We start from the raw sequence: 17369 nt of genomic DNA, 5'->3' as shown, positions 1-17369 counted from the left end.
CAACTTTTAAATAATCCCATTTCTCTTCTACTCCATTTAAACTGCTCCAGTCTGATAATGACTCAGACACTCAGACAGACCAACTATATGGAGCTCTTAGAAGAAAGGGACAACGGAATTTAAGCCCAACGTATGGACTTTCCCTCCTAAATAGGGACACTTTGGAAGTATGAGAAAGATATTGATTTTATTCAGTAAACTGAGCATAATTTGGAAAATGAGATATCCTTCATGTCTACTTTCACAAATGGTAGGCCTTTGTTTACAATACAAGCAAACTGAAGCCGTGCCACTAAGGGGTTAATCAATTCACCATGTCTTTCTCCAGTTTCCTTATTAGGATTATTTTTTTTACTCATATCATATTGGCTTGATACCAGGTAAGTTAAAAATTAATTTCCACCGCCCTTGCTGACTGCTAAAAGTTGCAGTTTTATTTCAGTGTAACTGATCACAGCTATCAAATTCAAATACCAGATTAATCTCCAGCTTCAGAGACTATTCAGACACACGCAACTTTCAAATCGTGGAGAGGTGGGCTATTTATTTACCATTTATTTACAGTTTTACTTGTATTTGTAATATATTCTATAAAGTTAGTGTTTTATAAAGAAATGGACTGCAGAATAAAATATAAATTCTGTTCAACGTGGAGATTGTTCTACTTTTAGAACTCTGTACCAAATTGGGTATTCAGTGCTTTTTAAAAAAAATTGGCAGTTATAATATTGGTGCATTCCATGTTTTGGAGCTTGTCTACTAGTTTCTAATAGCAGAGCAGTCTCACAATAGTCTGTTTTTAATTAAAGGCAGAGTTGTTCTTTCACAACATGACATTTAGAGTTGTTTACAGTAAGATCTAACTGAGACATTTTGGAAATGTGCCACAAGTCCACAAAAAGTAGTCTCTGAGCTCAATCCTCTATTGCACAAAAGTCGTATTTTTTCATTTGCAGCTCAAATTGCAATAAATAGAAAAAGAGATCATGAGCTGCACATAATTATAGGGACGTACATAAATATACACTCACACACACACTTTAAAAATCACATATGTACACTTACTTTCACTCAATTTCTCTCTATTACAAGGAAAATGTATCCACTACCAACTGCATCTAGTAATGCACGTGCCCCGCACTAGTCTCCATATTGGCTCTCGATGCATGTATCGGAGAGCTGGACCCGATCCAGTATACATCCTATCAGGCTCAGCCAGCCAGCTCTCCAATGCACAGTGGGTCTAATTAGCCTCTCCCTGCATTGGATCTCTTCTATATACAGATCCAATGCAGATAGAGACTTATCGCTTCACAGCTGAAATTAAAAGGAACACTTCAAGCACAATAACCACTGCACAACGTGAAAGTAGTAGAAAGTAGTGCAAGCAGCAATCCATGCCAGCGAATCTCTGGTTTGAAATCAAACTGTTCAACTATTTGCAATGAGGACATGCCAGGACACTCCTGGCGCCATATCTACAACATTTCTTGGAGAGTTTCTTTAACTTCCCCCCCATGCTGTGAGGCCAGCACCGAGGGCTCCCCTTCTTATCCCTCTTCAGCATGCTCCCTTCCTCCCCCTTCTCTGCCGAGGCTTTAGTCACAGTTGCACTACAGAAAACATCAAAAGGGGTTATAGAGACTCCTGCACCCCAGACCAGCATGTGAGTACAGAGAAAGCGTGTTCTGTTTACCCTTTTCCTCTCCCTTGAACATTAGCTATATTTAATGAAATGTACTTTATATTTAAAATTTCGCAATCTTTAGACTAGTTCTGTGTGATATGCACAAACTCTTTTCACGCATCACAAAAATCTAGTCTAAAGATTGCAGGCATACAGTCTATATTTATTGCTCATAATTACAGTTTTTGGTGCAAACTTTAACTGGAAGGGTTTAACGTTTGCTAATTTTCTGAATCTGCAAAATGTGACTTCTAATTAAGGTTTCCAAGAAGTTTATATAACTATGGATCAACTAGATAAGTTCCAACAGTTAAACGTACACTCCAAGCACTATAATCACTGCAGCGCACTGTTTTCACTCATCACACATATACTATAATATCATTGCTTACGAAATGACAATATATTATCATTAAATAAAGGCCATAGCTTAATTGTGGTATAAGACTGAGCATATGGTTATGGATAGATTTTATTAGAATATGGAAAAATACTTAATCCCTACAAACACCTTGGGATATCATAAATGCTTTTTTAGTCTTCACAGCGTATGGGAAATAATTAAAGAGACACTAAAAATTTTAAAATAAATGTTTTTCCCTTTTTCTTGCACCAGCAGTAAGATAGACTGGTTCTCAGTTTAGTCAATCTAGTCATGTTTTAGTGAGGTAGCAGACAGTTTGGATAGGGCAAAGGGGAAAGTTCCATGGGGCTTTGGAAGACAATATTTACTCAAATAGAGGCAAATGTTTTTAAAGTGGTGTTTTACTTGCACAATACCATCAAAGTCCAAGTTTATCAACTGTCTATGAGAATACTGTTCTCTACTACACTAAATGCTGTAATAAAATACTAATAATACCACAAAACCTCTAAGAAGAAGCTGTGCCCTGGTACTCATTCTTGCTTTGGTAATTAACTGACAAAAAACATTTCTCCAATGTGAAGAAGTGCACTCATAGATCTTCAAAACAAATAAAGCAGATGTACAAAAGCAAACATTCAACCTTTCGGTCCCGTCAGCTCACAATCTCAGCCAAGAAATACTGTTTAAATTGGGCATGAATTGTTACAGTAATGAAGAAAACTCAACTTCCTCTTTATCACACCAGCTCGAACTATAAGGACTGCAGATACCTGGCACAGCAAAGTAAGTATCAAATTGCCAGCATATGGTGCCTTGGACTTCTGTGTAGAGGTCCCTTTTAATTTGGAGATAACACAGCACAATACACAACTAAGGTGAAAATAGATGCTGGAAATCTTAAATAGGCACTGTCATGCTGAACCTATATTCCTCTTCTCTTTATTTCCTCCTGTCTTCTCTAGTTTTCTTTTAAAAATAAGACAAAGTAGGGACTACTTTGTCTTATGGAGGTTTATTCCGTCTACACAGCTTTGACCAGCGGAGGAGCAAAGTGTGCTTCATTTACAGTGGTCAGAGCAATTTTCCCACAATTCTCACCTTTTATCCATGATCTTGCGATACTTCCTGTCAATATTCCCGAACGGCCTGTCACTTTGACAGAACGCCGGCAAAACTATAAGGACGAATTTCGTCCTAACAGGATGAGAACAGTTTCTCCATTCGTGTTAGAACGCAATTTGGGACTTTGTTCGGTTCCGAATTTAATTTGAATGAATTAACCTCCGATCCTATTCGTGCCACGGCTGCATCTTGCTGCCGTTTAGTAGATAACTCCCTAATTCCCACAGTATTAGGGAGCTACCTACCAAAAGGTTGAAAGACCTAAATTGGTCTTTCAGACAAATTTACTAACACTAAGTAACGATTAGCCAGTGGCTGCTCACGGTTAAAACAAAAACAAACAAAAACCCTAGTGTCCTCCCTTCCGAGCCCCCACCCTGAGCGGCGGGTGACGGTCCTAAATAAAAATGGGTGGAGGACCTATTGTGTCTCCCCAACTCCCACCCCTGTGCGGCGGGTGGGGGCCCTAAATAACAATAAGGGGGGGACCTATTGTCCTCCCCCCGGGCCTCCACCCATGAGCGGCGGGTGGGTTTCCAAAATGAAAATGTTAACCCCCCAGGTGTCTAGGGGTCCCCAAGCCCCTAGTCACCCCCCCACCAAAAGAAAATTAATAATCCCGTACCCCACTCACCCTAAAAATATGTATGTGGGAACAATTAAACTAAATCCCTGTAAATACAAAAATAACTTACCATTTGATGTCTTTTTTTGTCTAAAATCTTATTTTTTCAGCCTTAGTATTAGTAAATTTGGCTGAGAGACCAATTTAGATCTTTCAGCCTAGCTCCCTGATACCTTAGGAATTAGGGAGTTATCTACTAAGCGGCTGCAAGATACAGCCGTGGCACGAATAGGATCGGAGTTTTATTCATTCAAATGAAATTCCGATCCGAACAAAGTCCCGAATTACGTCCTAAAACAAATGGAGAAACTGTGAATTGTGGGAAAATTGCTCTGACCACCGGAAACAAAGCACACTTTGCTCCTCCACTGGTCACAGCTGGTCAGGCGTAGGAAACCTCTGTAAGACAAAGTAGTTCCTACTTTGTCTTATGTTTTAAAGAAAACTAGAGCAGACAGGAAGAAATGAAGAACAGATCCTGAGAGAGGGAGAGAAGAGGAATCGATTAAAGAAAGGTAAGTTCGGCATGACAGTGCCGCTTTAAGTCACAATCTAGGGGTGTAAAGTACAGTGACCCCAGAGTATGTACCTTTTCAATGACATCTATGACCTCTCTTTCCCAATAGCATTACTCTGGCCAAGTTCTATTCCCATGACTTGAGTTAGACTATTCTATTTTGCTGAAAATAACAATTATGCAAATAAATATACTTAGATTATAATATTTTCTACAACTTTACAGGAAAGAAATGCACAGTATAATTAAATGAGCATTAAAGTAACGGTTATGCACAGCGCATTGGAGTGGGATGCACTCCGAGAGAAGAATTACCATTTAAACTTTACTTAAAGGGACACTGTACGCACCAGCTCATTGAAGTGATCTGAGTGCCAACTCCCATCACCCTAAACCCTGCAAGTGTAATTATTGCAGTGTTTATAAACTGCAATAATTACCTTGCAGAGTTAAGTCCTCCTCTAGTCCTTTAGGGACTTCTGGCTTCTTAGATGACTTGGTCATCTAAACGACGCTAGACCTCCAGCATCACCGGATTCCCCATAGGAAAGCATTGAATAATGCTTTCCTATGGAGAGGTCTAATACGAGCGAGTGCCCATTGCCGCACATGCGCATTAGGTCTCCCCGCCGGCTGACGGCGGGGGAGGAGCGTGGCCGGAGCCTAAACCAACACCGAGGGACATCGGCGCTGGATTCAGGTTGGTTCAACGCAGCATCTCTCCCCTGGTTTATAACATTATATTACAGTATTACTACCTGACAATTTAGTATTAGTAGTTACACAACTGTATTACTGTAATGTCAGACAGACAAGCCTCTCTGCTATTGACCATTTTGTTTTGTCATACAGTCCATAGAAAGTAATAGAGGGCAACTGCTCAGGCAAGAGTACAAACAATTAAAAAAAAAAAAAAAAAAAAAGTAAGACACATTTCCAGCTTGTTGCCTATATAGTTTGCCACAAAGCTTCAGCCTACCCTCACCAAAGTAAATAGCTATTTAATCCATAAAAAAATGACTTTTTATTCAGCCAGAAGATAATATTGTTAGCTTGTTGACTGTATTTGGGCAAGCATGTTAATTACCCAACTTGGGCATAAACAGTGAATGCAGTTAAATAGTTATTTATAAATAATAAATGCTTCTTACACATAAATCAAATTCAGCAGACATATTTATAGCAAACATTATATGGAGAGGTGGAGCAGAGCTGGACTGGGAAAGAAAATAAGCCCTGGAAAAGCAGCCAAATAATGCACTGTGCCAGCATTGTGTGCAGATAGAGAGGTGGAAAAGATAACTTAAAATTAAAAATGAAAAACTATTACCCTAAAAGTGAAAGAAATCACTCATAGGGCTTCAAAATAAACAAAATAGCAATTTTATTTTCAGTAGGCATACATGTGCATATAATCAGTGTTCCAGTCCAACTAACTTGACATATTACCGTAAGTACACTTTGGTAATAGGACTGCAATGGTGAATCTATGCTGTTGCACAGCTGTAAAAAAAAATTATGTTATCTTATTTATTTTAAAGTCCTATGAGTGTGCTCTTCACTTTGGCTGAGATCATCAAACTTGATGATCTCAGCCAATCAAATACTTTCCCATAGGACTGTGTGGCCAAACACTGTGCAGTGACACACCAACCAGCATCTCCTTATAGAGACACATTGAATCAGGAGCATTCAGCGCATCCATCCATAGCATGGAGATGCTTAATGTAGGTGCTTTACACTGCGCAGCACTGGACTAGAAAACACCTCTAGTGGCTGTCTAAAAGACCGCAGCTAAAGGTGTTCCTATATAGCAATGTAAACACAGCTTTTTTCTCTGAAAAGGCAGCATTTACAGTAATCAGCCTGCATAGACAGGCTATAGACACCAGAATCACTACATTAAACTGTAGAGGTTTTGGTGACTATAGTGTCCCTTTAATTTAGATATCTTTCTCTCACCTGTTAATCAAATAGACTCCTATGCCGAAGAAATTAGTTACTGGGAGAGCAGGAGACACAGACAGACGCAATACTCCCCTCCCCTCCACCGCAAGAAAAATGCATCTTCACCTGTTTCTCTTAACCTCCCTTTTTTAATTTCTTGCTCCCTTTTATTTATTTTATTTATTTATTATTGCCATTTATATAGCGCCAACAGATTCCGTAGCGCTTTACAATATTATGAGAGGGGGATTTAACTATAAATAGGACAGTTACAAATAAACTTACAGGAACAATAGGTTGAAGAGGACCCTGCTCAAACGAGCTTACATTCTATAGGAGGTGGGGTGTAAAACACATTAGGACAGGAATTTACAATCAAATAAGGTGGGCTGCCCTTTCGGAGAGGGCAAGAGACAGGTATGTGAGGTAAGGGTTAGTCTTGGAGGCCATAAGCTTTCCTAAAGAGATGGGTTTTAAGGCACTTCTTAAAAGATGCAAGACTAGGGGAGAGTCTGATGGCGGTAGGCAGGCTATTCCATAGGAAGGGAGCCGCCCGCGAGAAGTCCTGCAAGCGCGAGTTGGCCGTACGAGTGCGGACAACGGACAGGAGGTGGTCACGGGCAGAACGGAGAGACCGAGAAGGGACATACCTATGGATCTGTGAGGAGATATAAGAGGGGCTAGAGTTGTTCAGTGCTTTATAGGTGTGAGTTAGTACCTTGAATTGACTCCTATAGCATACAGGAAGCCAATGTAAGGACTGGCAGAGGGGTGAGGTGTGAGAGAAACGACTAGAGAGGAAAATCAATCTAGCAGCAGCATTCATTACGGACTGTAAGGGTGCAGTACGGCTATTGGGGAGACCAATCAGGAGAGGGTTACAATAATCCATGCAGGAAATTACTAGAGCATGGACAAGCTCCTTGGTAGTATCTGGTGCAAGAAAGGGGCGGATGCGGGCTATGTTTTTAAGATGGAATCTACAGGATTTGGCAACATGCTGGATGTGAGGCTCAAAGGTGAGACCAGAGTCAAGTATGACGCCAAGACAGCGCGCTTGCAAGGATGGACTGATGTTGGTACCACAAACTTGGAGGGAGAGCGAAAGAGGAGGATCAGTATTAGGAGGAGGAAAGACAAGGAGCTCAGTTTTTGAGAGATTGAGTTTCAGAAAGCGGGAGGACATCCAGTCAGAGATGGAAGAAAGGCAAGCAGTGACACGTTGCAGGACGGCAGGGGAGAGGTCCGGGGAGGAGAGATATAGCTGGGTGTCATCAGCGTACAGGTGGTAGTGAAATCCAAAAGAGGTAATAAGTTTGCCAAGAGAGGCAGTATAAAGAGAAAATAGAAGGGGACCAAGGACGGAGCCTTGGGGAACTCCAACTGAGACAGGGCAAGGGGAGGAGGTATCATTAGAAAAGGAGACACTGAATGAGCGTTGGGAGAGATAAGAGGAAAACCATGAGAGGACAGAGTCACAGAGACCAAGCGACTGAAGAGTTTGAAGAAGGAGAGCATGATCAACGGTGTCAAAGGCCGCTGAGAGGTCAAGAAGAATTAGTATGGAGTAGTGGCCTTTGGATTTAGCTGCGATTAGGTCGTTAGTAACTTTGATAAGGGCAGTCTCTGTAGAGTGGAGAGGGCGGAAGCCAGATTGAAGAGGGTCAAGGAGAGAGTTGGAATTGAGGAAATGAGACACACGGGTGAAGACAAGTCTTTCCAGAAGCTTTGAGGAAAAAGGGAGCAGGGATATGGGACGGTAGTTAGAGGGGGTGGATGGGTCGAGGGATGGTTTTTTTAGTATAGGTACTACAGTGGCATGTTTAAGGTCAGCAGGGACGATGCCAGAGGAGAGCGAGCAGTTGAAGATGTGTGTTAGAGAAGGCACGAGACAAGTGGAGAGAGATCTAATAAGGTGAGATGGGACAGGATCGAGCGGGCAAGTGGTGGGGCGAGAGGAGCAAAGAAGAGCAGCCACCTCTTGGTCAGTAGCTGGGGAGAATGTCTGAAGGGTAGGAAAGGCATGATCTATGTGTGATTGAGAAACAGAAAGGCAAGGAGGGGAGAATTCTTTCCTTAGCTGTTCAATCTTGTCAGTGAAGTAACATGCGAAGTTATCAGCAGTAAGGTTAGTTTTGGGGGTGGCCACAGCAGGGCGAAGAAGAGAATTAAAGGTGTGAAAGAGACGCCTGGGGTTGCGGGAACATGAACTAATGAGAGTGGAAAAATAGGACTGTTTGGCAAGGGCAAGGGCTGCACTGTATGAACACAATATGAATCTATAATGGAGAAAGTCTGATTGTGTACGAGACTTCCTCCAGGAGCGTTCAGCACAACGGGAGCATCTTTGCAGGTAGCGCGTTGATTTAGTATGCCATGGTTGGGGGCGGGTCCTCCTCGAGGTGCTTGTTTGGAGTGGCGCTGCAGTGTTCAAGGCAGATGTAAGAGTAGAGTTATATATGGAGATGGCCTGTGAAGGACAGGAGAGGGAAGGGATGGACAGCAGTTGTGAATCAATGTCAGCTGACAACTGTTGGAGATCAAGAGAATTAAGGTCCCTCCTGAGTTGAGGGGGGTTAGGCTGAGGTTTTTGGGTGAGGGGGTATGTGAGAGCAAATGATAAGAGGTGGTGATCAGAGAGTGGATATGGAGTGTTGCAGATATTAGATACTGTACATGCATAAGTGAAGATTAGGTCAAGGGTATTGCCAGCTACATGGGTGGGAGAATCTGCCCACTGCGATAGCCCGAGGGAGGAAGTCATGGAAAGTAGTTTGGTGGCTGCAGAGGTCAAAGGTGGGTTTATAGGAATATTGAAGTCCCCGAGAATTAGGGATGGAATGTTAGAAGAGAGGAAATAGGGTAGCCAGGCAGCAAAGTGGTCAAGGAAGAGAAGAGGGGAACCAGGGGGGCGGTAAATAACAGCAATGTTAGCAGAGAAGGGTTTGAAAAGGCGAATTGAGTGTATTTCAAATGATGGGAAAGAGAGAGAAGGGGGGGTGGGAAGAGGTTTAAAAGAGCAGTGAGGGGAGAGGAGAAACCCAACACCACCACCTTTACATTCAGAGTTTCTTGGGTTGTGGGTAAGTTGGAGACCACCGAAGGACAAAGATGCAGGGGTGGCAGTGTCAGAGGGGGAGAGCCAGGTTTCTGTTATGGCTAGTAAATCTATAGAACGAGAGATGAAGAAGTCATGGACAGCAGTGGATTTAGTTATATTGCAAATAGAGCGTTATGTTTCTCATCCCTTCTTTTGATTGTCTTACCTGCTTTAGTGTTTCTTACTTACACCCTCTTGTGCGTCTTTTACAACCCCCCTTTATGTATCTTTTATTTAATTCAAGCCCTTTTGTGGGTTTCTTTGTCCCCTTCTCCCACTGCTCCGTATGTCTATTTCCCCCAGTCCCTTTTGTATGTCTTTCTCCCCCAAGCCCAAGTCTCTTTCTCCCCTTCCTCAGTCCTTCTGTGTGTCCCTTGTTTGCCTTCCTCAGCCCCTGTGTGTCTCTTTTTCTCCTTTAACATCCCTATTGTGTGTACCTTTTCCCCCTTAGGCCCTCCATTTGTTTTTTACTCTCCACAGAACCTCAATGTGTCTTATTTCCCCCTCAGTCCCACCATGTGTCTCATTGACCCACCTGCCCTCCATGCATCTCATTTCCCCCACTCCTACATGTGTCTCATTCACCCCAGACCCTCCATGTGTCTCATTCACCCCCAGCCCTCCATACTCATTTCCGCTCAGCCCTCAATGTGTCTCATTCACCCCCAGCCTCTTCATGTGTCTCATTCCCTCCAGACCCTCCATGTATCTTATTCCCCCAGCCCCTCCATGTGTTTCATTCACCCTCAGCCCACCCATGTGTTCCATCCCCCCCACCCCTCCATGTGTCTCATTCACACCCAACCCCTCCATGTGTCTTATTAACCCCTGCCCCTTCATGTGTCTCATTACCACCCCAGCCCCTCCTTGTGTCGTGTTCCCACCAAGCCCCCCAAATGCCTCATTCCCTCCCCAGCCCATCCTGTACATTCTTGTAGCATGACCAAGCTGCAGACCATACTAGAAGAACTTCTGTTCCTCTCCCCAGTCTGACAGGAAGCTGTTCGGTGCTCACTTAGAGCACTTTCTGTCAGACCAGGTAGGGGAACAGAAGCTCCTCGCTGCATATGCATTCAGTGAGCCAGGACTCCCCTCCTGCCTGTCAGACCAGTACACCCTAGACGGCCATGCATCAGCCCAAGTTATGACGGGCCACTGGGAAGTTTCCCGGTATCCTGGAGGGCCAGTATGCTCGACCATGCTGCATACGGTGACTGGCAGGAGGATAGCACTGGCTCCCCTCCTGCCCGCCAGGCCTAGATGGCCATGCACCTGCACAAAGTTATATCAAAGTCCGGCCCTGAGGAAGAGAGATGTCATGTCACCCATAGAATTTGTAAAAGGAGCTCTTTGACCAATAAATGGTGAGATATACATTAAAACTTCTTAAAAACAATCAAAAATATTGATATGATGGGCTATGTCCAAAGCACACAGGAGAAACAAACAACTTAATTAAGCAGACACCAATATCAAACATAATATTAGGAAATGTCACCCATAGATTTTTCAAAACAAACTCTTTGCCCACTAAATGGTGACATGTACATTAATGCTTCTTAAATACACAGGCACGCAATTTCACTGATTTGAAACACACATACTGACAGACGCACACACTCAATTACAAACACACACTGACAGAAACACTCACTGACAGACACACTGACACACTCTTAATTAATTACAAACAATCTCAGATTTGAAACACACACACTGACAGACACTCAATGACAGTGGGGATCTTCTCCCTGAGGCCCACTGGGAATTATCTCCTTGGGGTCCAGTTGGGATCTTCTCCCTGGGGTGCAGTGAGGAGCTTCTCCCTGTTGTCCAGTGGGGATTTTCTCTCTTGGGTCCACTGGGGATTATCTCCTTGGGGTCCAGTGGGGAACTGATCTTGTAGTTCCTCTCTGCTACCTTTCGCGCCCTGTGTAGTGATGCAGAGGTCAGAGTGATGTCATATTCCAGCTCCTGGCACCACTACATAGGGTGTGCGAAAGAGCCGAGAAAAACTGGAAACACGCCAGCTTGCCTCCTCTTGCCAGCCTTGTATATATTGGCAGAGTAGGCACCTGCCACGTGGGCTAAGCAGGTGCCTAATCTGCCTTGCTGAATAAGTTTCCACTTCGGAAGTGCTCTAAGGTGCCTTGTGGCGCCCCCTACCGTCTGTCGGGTGTTGCAAGGAGCTGTGTGCAAATCCGGACTACATATGTTCTCTCTCAAAAATACGTATGCGCGTGCACCTTAGAGGGAACAGTGGTCATGGTATGTTATCAGCCTGCCTGAAAAAATAGTTTTCCACAGGCTAATGTCAATTCTGTGCAAAGTTTCATTCACAGTGTGCCATGCATGGCGACTGGATCAGCTTACAGCTTCTGCAGCTCTGCAGAATCTGGTAGAATGTCACTGGAGCCAGAGAGTCCTGCAGGGAGCCAGGTAAGAGGGCAAACCATTCCTACTCGGTTTGCCCCATTTCTGGGAACTTGGAAAAGGTACTCCTGGCATCATAACCTCTATAGCGGGCTGCAGTAATTATGATGTTTGGAGTAACCCTTAAAGAACTAACATGGAAACAAATCCTAATATTAAAACTAATTCTATTATTCGCTATGGGAGGTATAAAACAAGGAATTATCTGATGCAGTTGGTAGTATTATGGAAACAGGTGCTACAGTTAACACACATTAATTATCTACATGTGGGTACAAACATTACAGTGGATACAAACCCTAACCGTTTAAATAGTTTTGGTACTTGCCTATGCAAAGTTGAAATATAACATGACATAGAAAAGCAATGTTGGCGTAAAATGTGTGTTAATAAATTGAAAAACATTTCTACTCAAACAAAGACTGAAAAGACGGTTTGTGTTAAAAGGAATTGATTAAAGTTAAATGTATGTGTAATTATATGTATGTGTAATGCCTCCATTCTTGCAAATATGACATTTTTTGTATTTTTAGTTACCATTCGTCATGTGGCTCCCTCTGCTGGTGGTAGCGCTGGGTTTGATCCTCCTGTATAGATGGCACAGACAGAGCCAAATACTGCAGAATCTTTCTGATAAATATGTGCTGATCACTGGATGCGACAGTGGATTTGGGAACCTGCTAGCGAGGCAGTTGGATCAGCGTGGGATGCGAGTGTTGGCAGCTTGTCTGACAGAGAAAGGGGCTGAGAATCTGAAGAAAGAGGCTTCCAGCAGACTGCAGACTGTAATCTTGGATGTTTCAGATAGTCAGAGTGTGAGCTCTGCTGCCAAGTGGGTTACTAGTATTGTAGGAAATTCAGGTAAATGAAGACTTTTATAGTTTACTAAAATATAAATAAGATTATTTTTAAAGAAAAAAATGGAAAGTGATATATGTTCAAAACTGCCAGTGGTATGAAGGGACCTCTACTGCATGAGGAAAGATGGTGCTGCTAACATACCCTATTTATTGTAGGCATCTAGATCCTAGTGGGGAATCATTACCCTAGGTTGTAGAATGGAGTGAGGGATAGTAACAGTAGGCGAAAACAGTTATGTTGCCTTCCACCACATACCATAGTGCCTAGGTTGTGGAATGGGAGATAAATATTTAAAAATAATAGGTGAAGAAGATAGCAGAGGGCACCCTATTCCCTATAGTGTGGGTTAATGAATATGTGCTTATAAATAGAGGATACCGGGTATAAGGTCTCTCCCAAGCCCATTACCTATTGCAAGCAGATGCCCTTACTTACTGGGTAAGGGGCATAGGAGAGATATGTTACTGTGACTCCCCTACTATTTTTACGTGAGAGCAAGCCATATGTGGCCATATGTAGATATATAGGTGTTGCCGGACTTTCACCCAACACTGTGGCCTCTGTTACGCTTTGCACTGCAGTACAAGGAAGGGTTAACCGGCCAGCTGCAAACAGGATGAGAACATCAGCCGAGCAAGAGCCTTAAAATAAAGTGTACATTTGGTGTTTTGTAAATGCCCTCTATGTTATATTGGATTAAATGCAAAAAGTACTGATTTTAAAAAAAGACACCAACTGGTTAGAATTACCAAATGTACGAACTTTAATAATTATGAGAATCATAAACCCAGTTTCAATCTAGTCATTTTCAATACATTTTGTCAGTCCAGAGATTTACAGAGTAATTTACTAAACACCGGATTTTGATCCGATGGATAAGTATCACTATCCACCAACATGTCCCCACATGAGATCAGTGGATGGAAGCTACAATAATATAAGGGGAGACATAGTTTCCCCCTCTAGTCCCCACTAAAGGGTGGCAGGTGGGGGGGGAGAAATTATTACAGGGGGGTGGACATGCTATTTTCCATGCCTGTCAAATAATAGCATGCCCCCCCTCCCCCCAAGTTGGCTAGGATTCTCCAATCCCCAAGCCACCCCAATAAAAAAAATAATTTACTTACTCCCTCTGGCCCTAATGTTTGGGTGCAATAAAACTAATACCTGTTAATAAAAACAATATAACACTCTTCTGGACAGCAATCTCAGATATCCCTGGAATCTCCTGAAACCACTCCCCCAACTTAGAAGGTCACAGCCCCAAGTGCTCCTGTCCTTCACTTTCCAAATCCTTTCTAGCTCATTTTTCAGTCCATGGTATTTGTCCACCTTCTCTGATTCCTTCTTCCTGATGTTATAGTCACAAGGCAAATAGAATGTTGTATGTGATGTTACAGTCACTGGATATTGCCACATCAACCACTGCAGTCTTTGGTTCTTTGTCTACCACCACAATGTCAAGTTGTATATAGAAAATACAAAACACAAACAGTGTGGCACAAGTGGCGCTTTCAAATATTCAGTTGTTATTTGGTCTAGCTGCTGAATACACTCTGTGGGTACTCCAAAAACCCACCACAATATACAACCACCAAAAGACACAACTTAGAGTCTGGTTTGTGTTTCCACCTTCCAAACACTTAGTTAGAGTGCTGCGCTATATAGTTGTTTATTTACAAAAACAATACACAGAAAACATATACACTTACCCCTCAAAGTATTCGGGGGTGGTACACAAAAAAAGGAGAACACAAAAGATAATGCAATATTGTATGGTAAATAAAAAGTGACTGTTTTAGTGCAGTGAGTGAAAATAAACTCACATTTTCTTAGAGCCTTTTATGTGGATACAGGCTCTAAACACAACAAAACTGTGCTTTTAAGGTAGGCAGCTATACCCCTCTTGTATTTCTGGCTCCTTTTTGTTCCTCTCAATGATTAATGTGAAAGATAGAAACAGACAGGGAACCTCTGCTTGTAGTAATATAAATTATGAAACCAAATATAATGAAGAAACGGTGCTCACCTTGTTTAGAGCCCCATTTCTTTAATACATAAAAAATACTCAATAGGAAGCACTTTCAAAACAGAATCTTGTCAAACACAACTTCCAGACACCAGGCTAAAACAAGCTCAGAAATTCAATGCACTGCTGAATGAAAACAGGCACACCCTGTCATAAAAAAGGGAGGCGTAAATAAGCCAAATTCCACTGTTCTGTGCAACTATGCGTTTGCTAATTAAAGAATCGCGTAATTGCAGAATCGCCTCACCCTGCCTTGTGAGATACTAACCTGCAGTATACTAACCTGCAGAAAACACAAACAGAATTCCCTAAGGCAAATGCAAGTATAAAGATAAAAAAATAAGTGAAAGAATATCAGGATGAGCCACAGAGAAAGTGAGAGCAAAAAAATATATAAGAAGGAAATGTAGGCCAACAACATCATAACACATAATCAAAATATTAAAAAGGACTGTAAATGCCACAAAGAATACCAAAATACAATCAAAACAACTCACTATTGTTGGTCACTGTAACAAACGCTGGTATAACAGCTACCCGTTCGTCTATTTCCTCCCGAACTGCCTGAGCCTGAGTGATTATAGCTCGCAGTTTGGGCGCTGAGTCAAACGATTCTCCATACAGTCTCCCAAGTAGATTCTCCCAGTAAAGTAGACAGGTACCCAAACATCAGCCGAAACTAAATGAAGGGTATAACAGGAATGATTTTAATGGGTGCCACACTGGCTTTTATGCAAGTCCCCATGCAAGGGCTCTCCCACACAGACCTTGTGGGGGACAGGGACACAAAGGTTGCAGTCAATAATAATACAGTGACAAAATGGGTCACTCCCAATATTATTTTATTATTATTATTATTATTGCCATTTATATAGCGCCATCAGATTCCGTAGCGCTTTACAATATTATGAGAGGGGGATTTAACTATAAATAGGACAATTACAAATAAACGTACAGGAACAATAGGTTGAAGAGGACCCTGCTCAATCGAGCTTACATTCTATAGGAGGTGGGGTGTAAAACACATTAGGACAGGAATTTGCAATCAAATAAGGTGGGCTTTAGGAGAGGGCAAGAGACAGGTATGTGAGGTAGGGGTTAGTCTTGGAAGCCATAAGCTTTCCTAAAGAGATGGGTTTTAAGGCACTTCTTAAAAGATGCAAGGCTAGGGGAGAGTCTGATGGCGGTAGGCAGGCTATTCCATAGGATAACAGATAATTCCCTCCTCTCTGCCTGTGAGGTAATTGAGACAGATAATGTAATAACTCAATTATCTCAAAGCAGAAAAGCACCCCAAAACACATAAAGTCCCCACAAATGTTATATCCCCTGATAGCCCTGATCTAGGTGACCAACATATCCAAAAATCACCCAGATCAATTCAGGGGTTTTGGAATTTAATTCTGACCGACCGCACACTTGGCTCCTGCCCAGAAACAGTTCCTTGAATTTAGATTGTGCGGCCGGTCTATTTCGACAAGTATTAAAAACAAATAAATGCATGAACTGCACTCCCTGGCTCATAGTAGCAATTGTTCCCCTGGTTAGTGGGAACAAAACTAGCGAGCAGCGCTCTCCTGGCTGTTCGGGAAAAGGAAGCAGGCGTTCGTACAGTTTGACCGGTGTTTGGGAAGTCGAGTGTCCGATTTTAGTTTCAGACACTCGACGACCAAGTCCCGCTGCCTTCTTTCGTGAGAACAAGATGACCGCTGTTTTCTCCTGCAATGGCGTTCGACTATACGAACGGTGGCCACTTAATTGACTGTTCTCTTTGAAGATAATGAGCCAGGAGGGTGATCGGTGTTCGGTAGTTACAGCTACCGAATGTAAAAAAGTAAAATAACCAAAATAACCCTGTAATTTCTTCACAGTCACTATAAATAGCTCATTTGTAGTGATGTCCCAAACAGATTCGTGGCGAACATAGCTTGTTCGTGGCTAACATAGCTTGTTTGTGGCTAACATAGCTTGTTTGTGGCAAAACTTTGACCCTGTACCTCACAGTCAGCAGACACATTCCAGCCAATCAGCAGCAGACCCTCCCTCCCAGACCCTCCCACCTCCATGACGAATAGGGGGCGGACCGAACATTGCATATGTTCGCCCGCCGCGTTCGCCAGAACAACCTATGTTCGCCGGCGAACGGTTCCTGGCGAACTGTTCGGGACATCACTACTCATTTGCAATATTTAGGACGTGAGTGAAAATGGGGTGACTAGTGATATAGGTATAGGGTACATTGTGGCATCAGACATTCAAATCAGCTTAATTGATATACATTTTCACTTATAGAAATAACCTATCATGTACTTACGCTGACCCCTTTTAAAGCGGCAATGTCATGCCAAACTTACCTTACCCCAATTGCTTCCTCTTCTCTCCCTCTCTCGGGATCTGTTCTTGATTTCTTTCCAACTGATCTAGTTTTTTTTTTAAAACATAAGACAAAATGGAGATTGCTGCAAGACTTTAAAGAAAGTATAAGTTGTGTTATTTTGCTATTGCTGTTATGTGCTTGCATGAAAAATCTATGCAAATTGGATAGTTGTTCTGCAATCATCAGTTGAGTCAGTTTGTTTGCTGTTTGCTGTGGAGTGAGTATACACCCATTGTTGTTTGATGTTTTTGGGCATTGTTTGTGTTCCAACACCTGTGTGGCGGAACCAGCCTCGCCACTGGGC

At 42.6% G+C, this 17369-nt stretch overlaps 1 protein-coding gene across 3 annotated transcripts in view; it reads left to right on the top strand.

Annotated features, from left to right (window-relative positions):
* The first annotated feature begins 454 nt into the window (after positions 1–454).
* The window catches only part of LOC134568555 (retinol dehydrogenase 7-like), a 32024-nt gene continuing 15109 nt past the window's right edge, over positions 455–17369 (top strand). Inside the window, exons 1-2 of one of the 3 annotated variants that reach the window (XM_063427210.1) lie at positions 455–534; positions 12332–12659. In XM_063427210.1, coding sequence (XP_063283280.1) covers positions 12344–12659 — 316 coding nt within the window. In that variant the 5' untranslated portion in view covers positions 455–534; positions 12332–12343. Of the gene's footprint in view, positions 535–1581; positions 1667–2639; positions 2838–12331; positions 12660–17369 lie in introns of those variants that run through there. The other 2 variants (XM_063427201.1, XM_063427216.1) reach the window with 2 other exon arrangements.

The sequence above is a fragment of the Pelobates fuscus genome, chromosome 1 (genome assembly GCF_036172605.1).
Source record: "Pelobates fuscus isolate aPelFus1 chromosome 1, aPelFus1.pri, whole genome shotgun sequence".
Taxonomy (NCBI): domain Eukaryota; kingdom Metazoa; phylum Chordata; class Amphibia; order Anura; family Pelobatidae; genus Pelobates; species Pelobates fuscus.
Note: the sequence above shows the minus strand (reverse complement) of the source record. Positions and strands in the feature narration are given on the sequence as shown.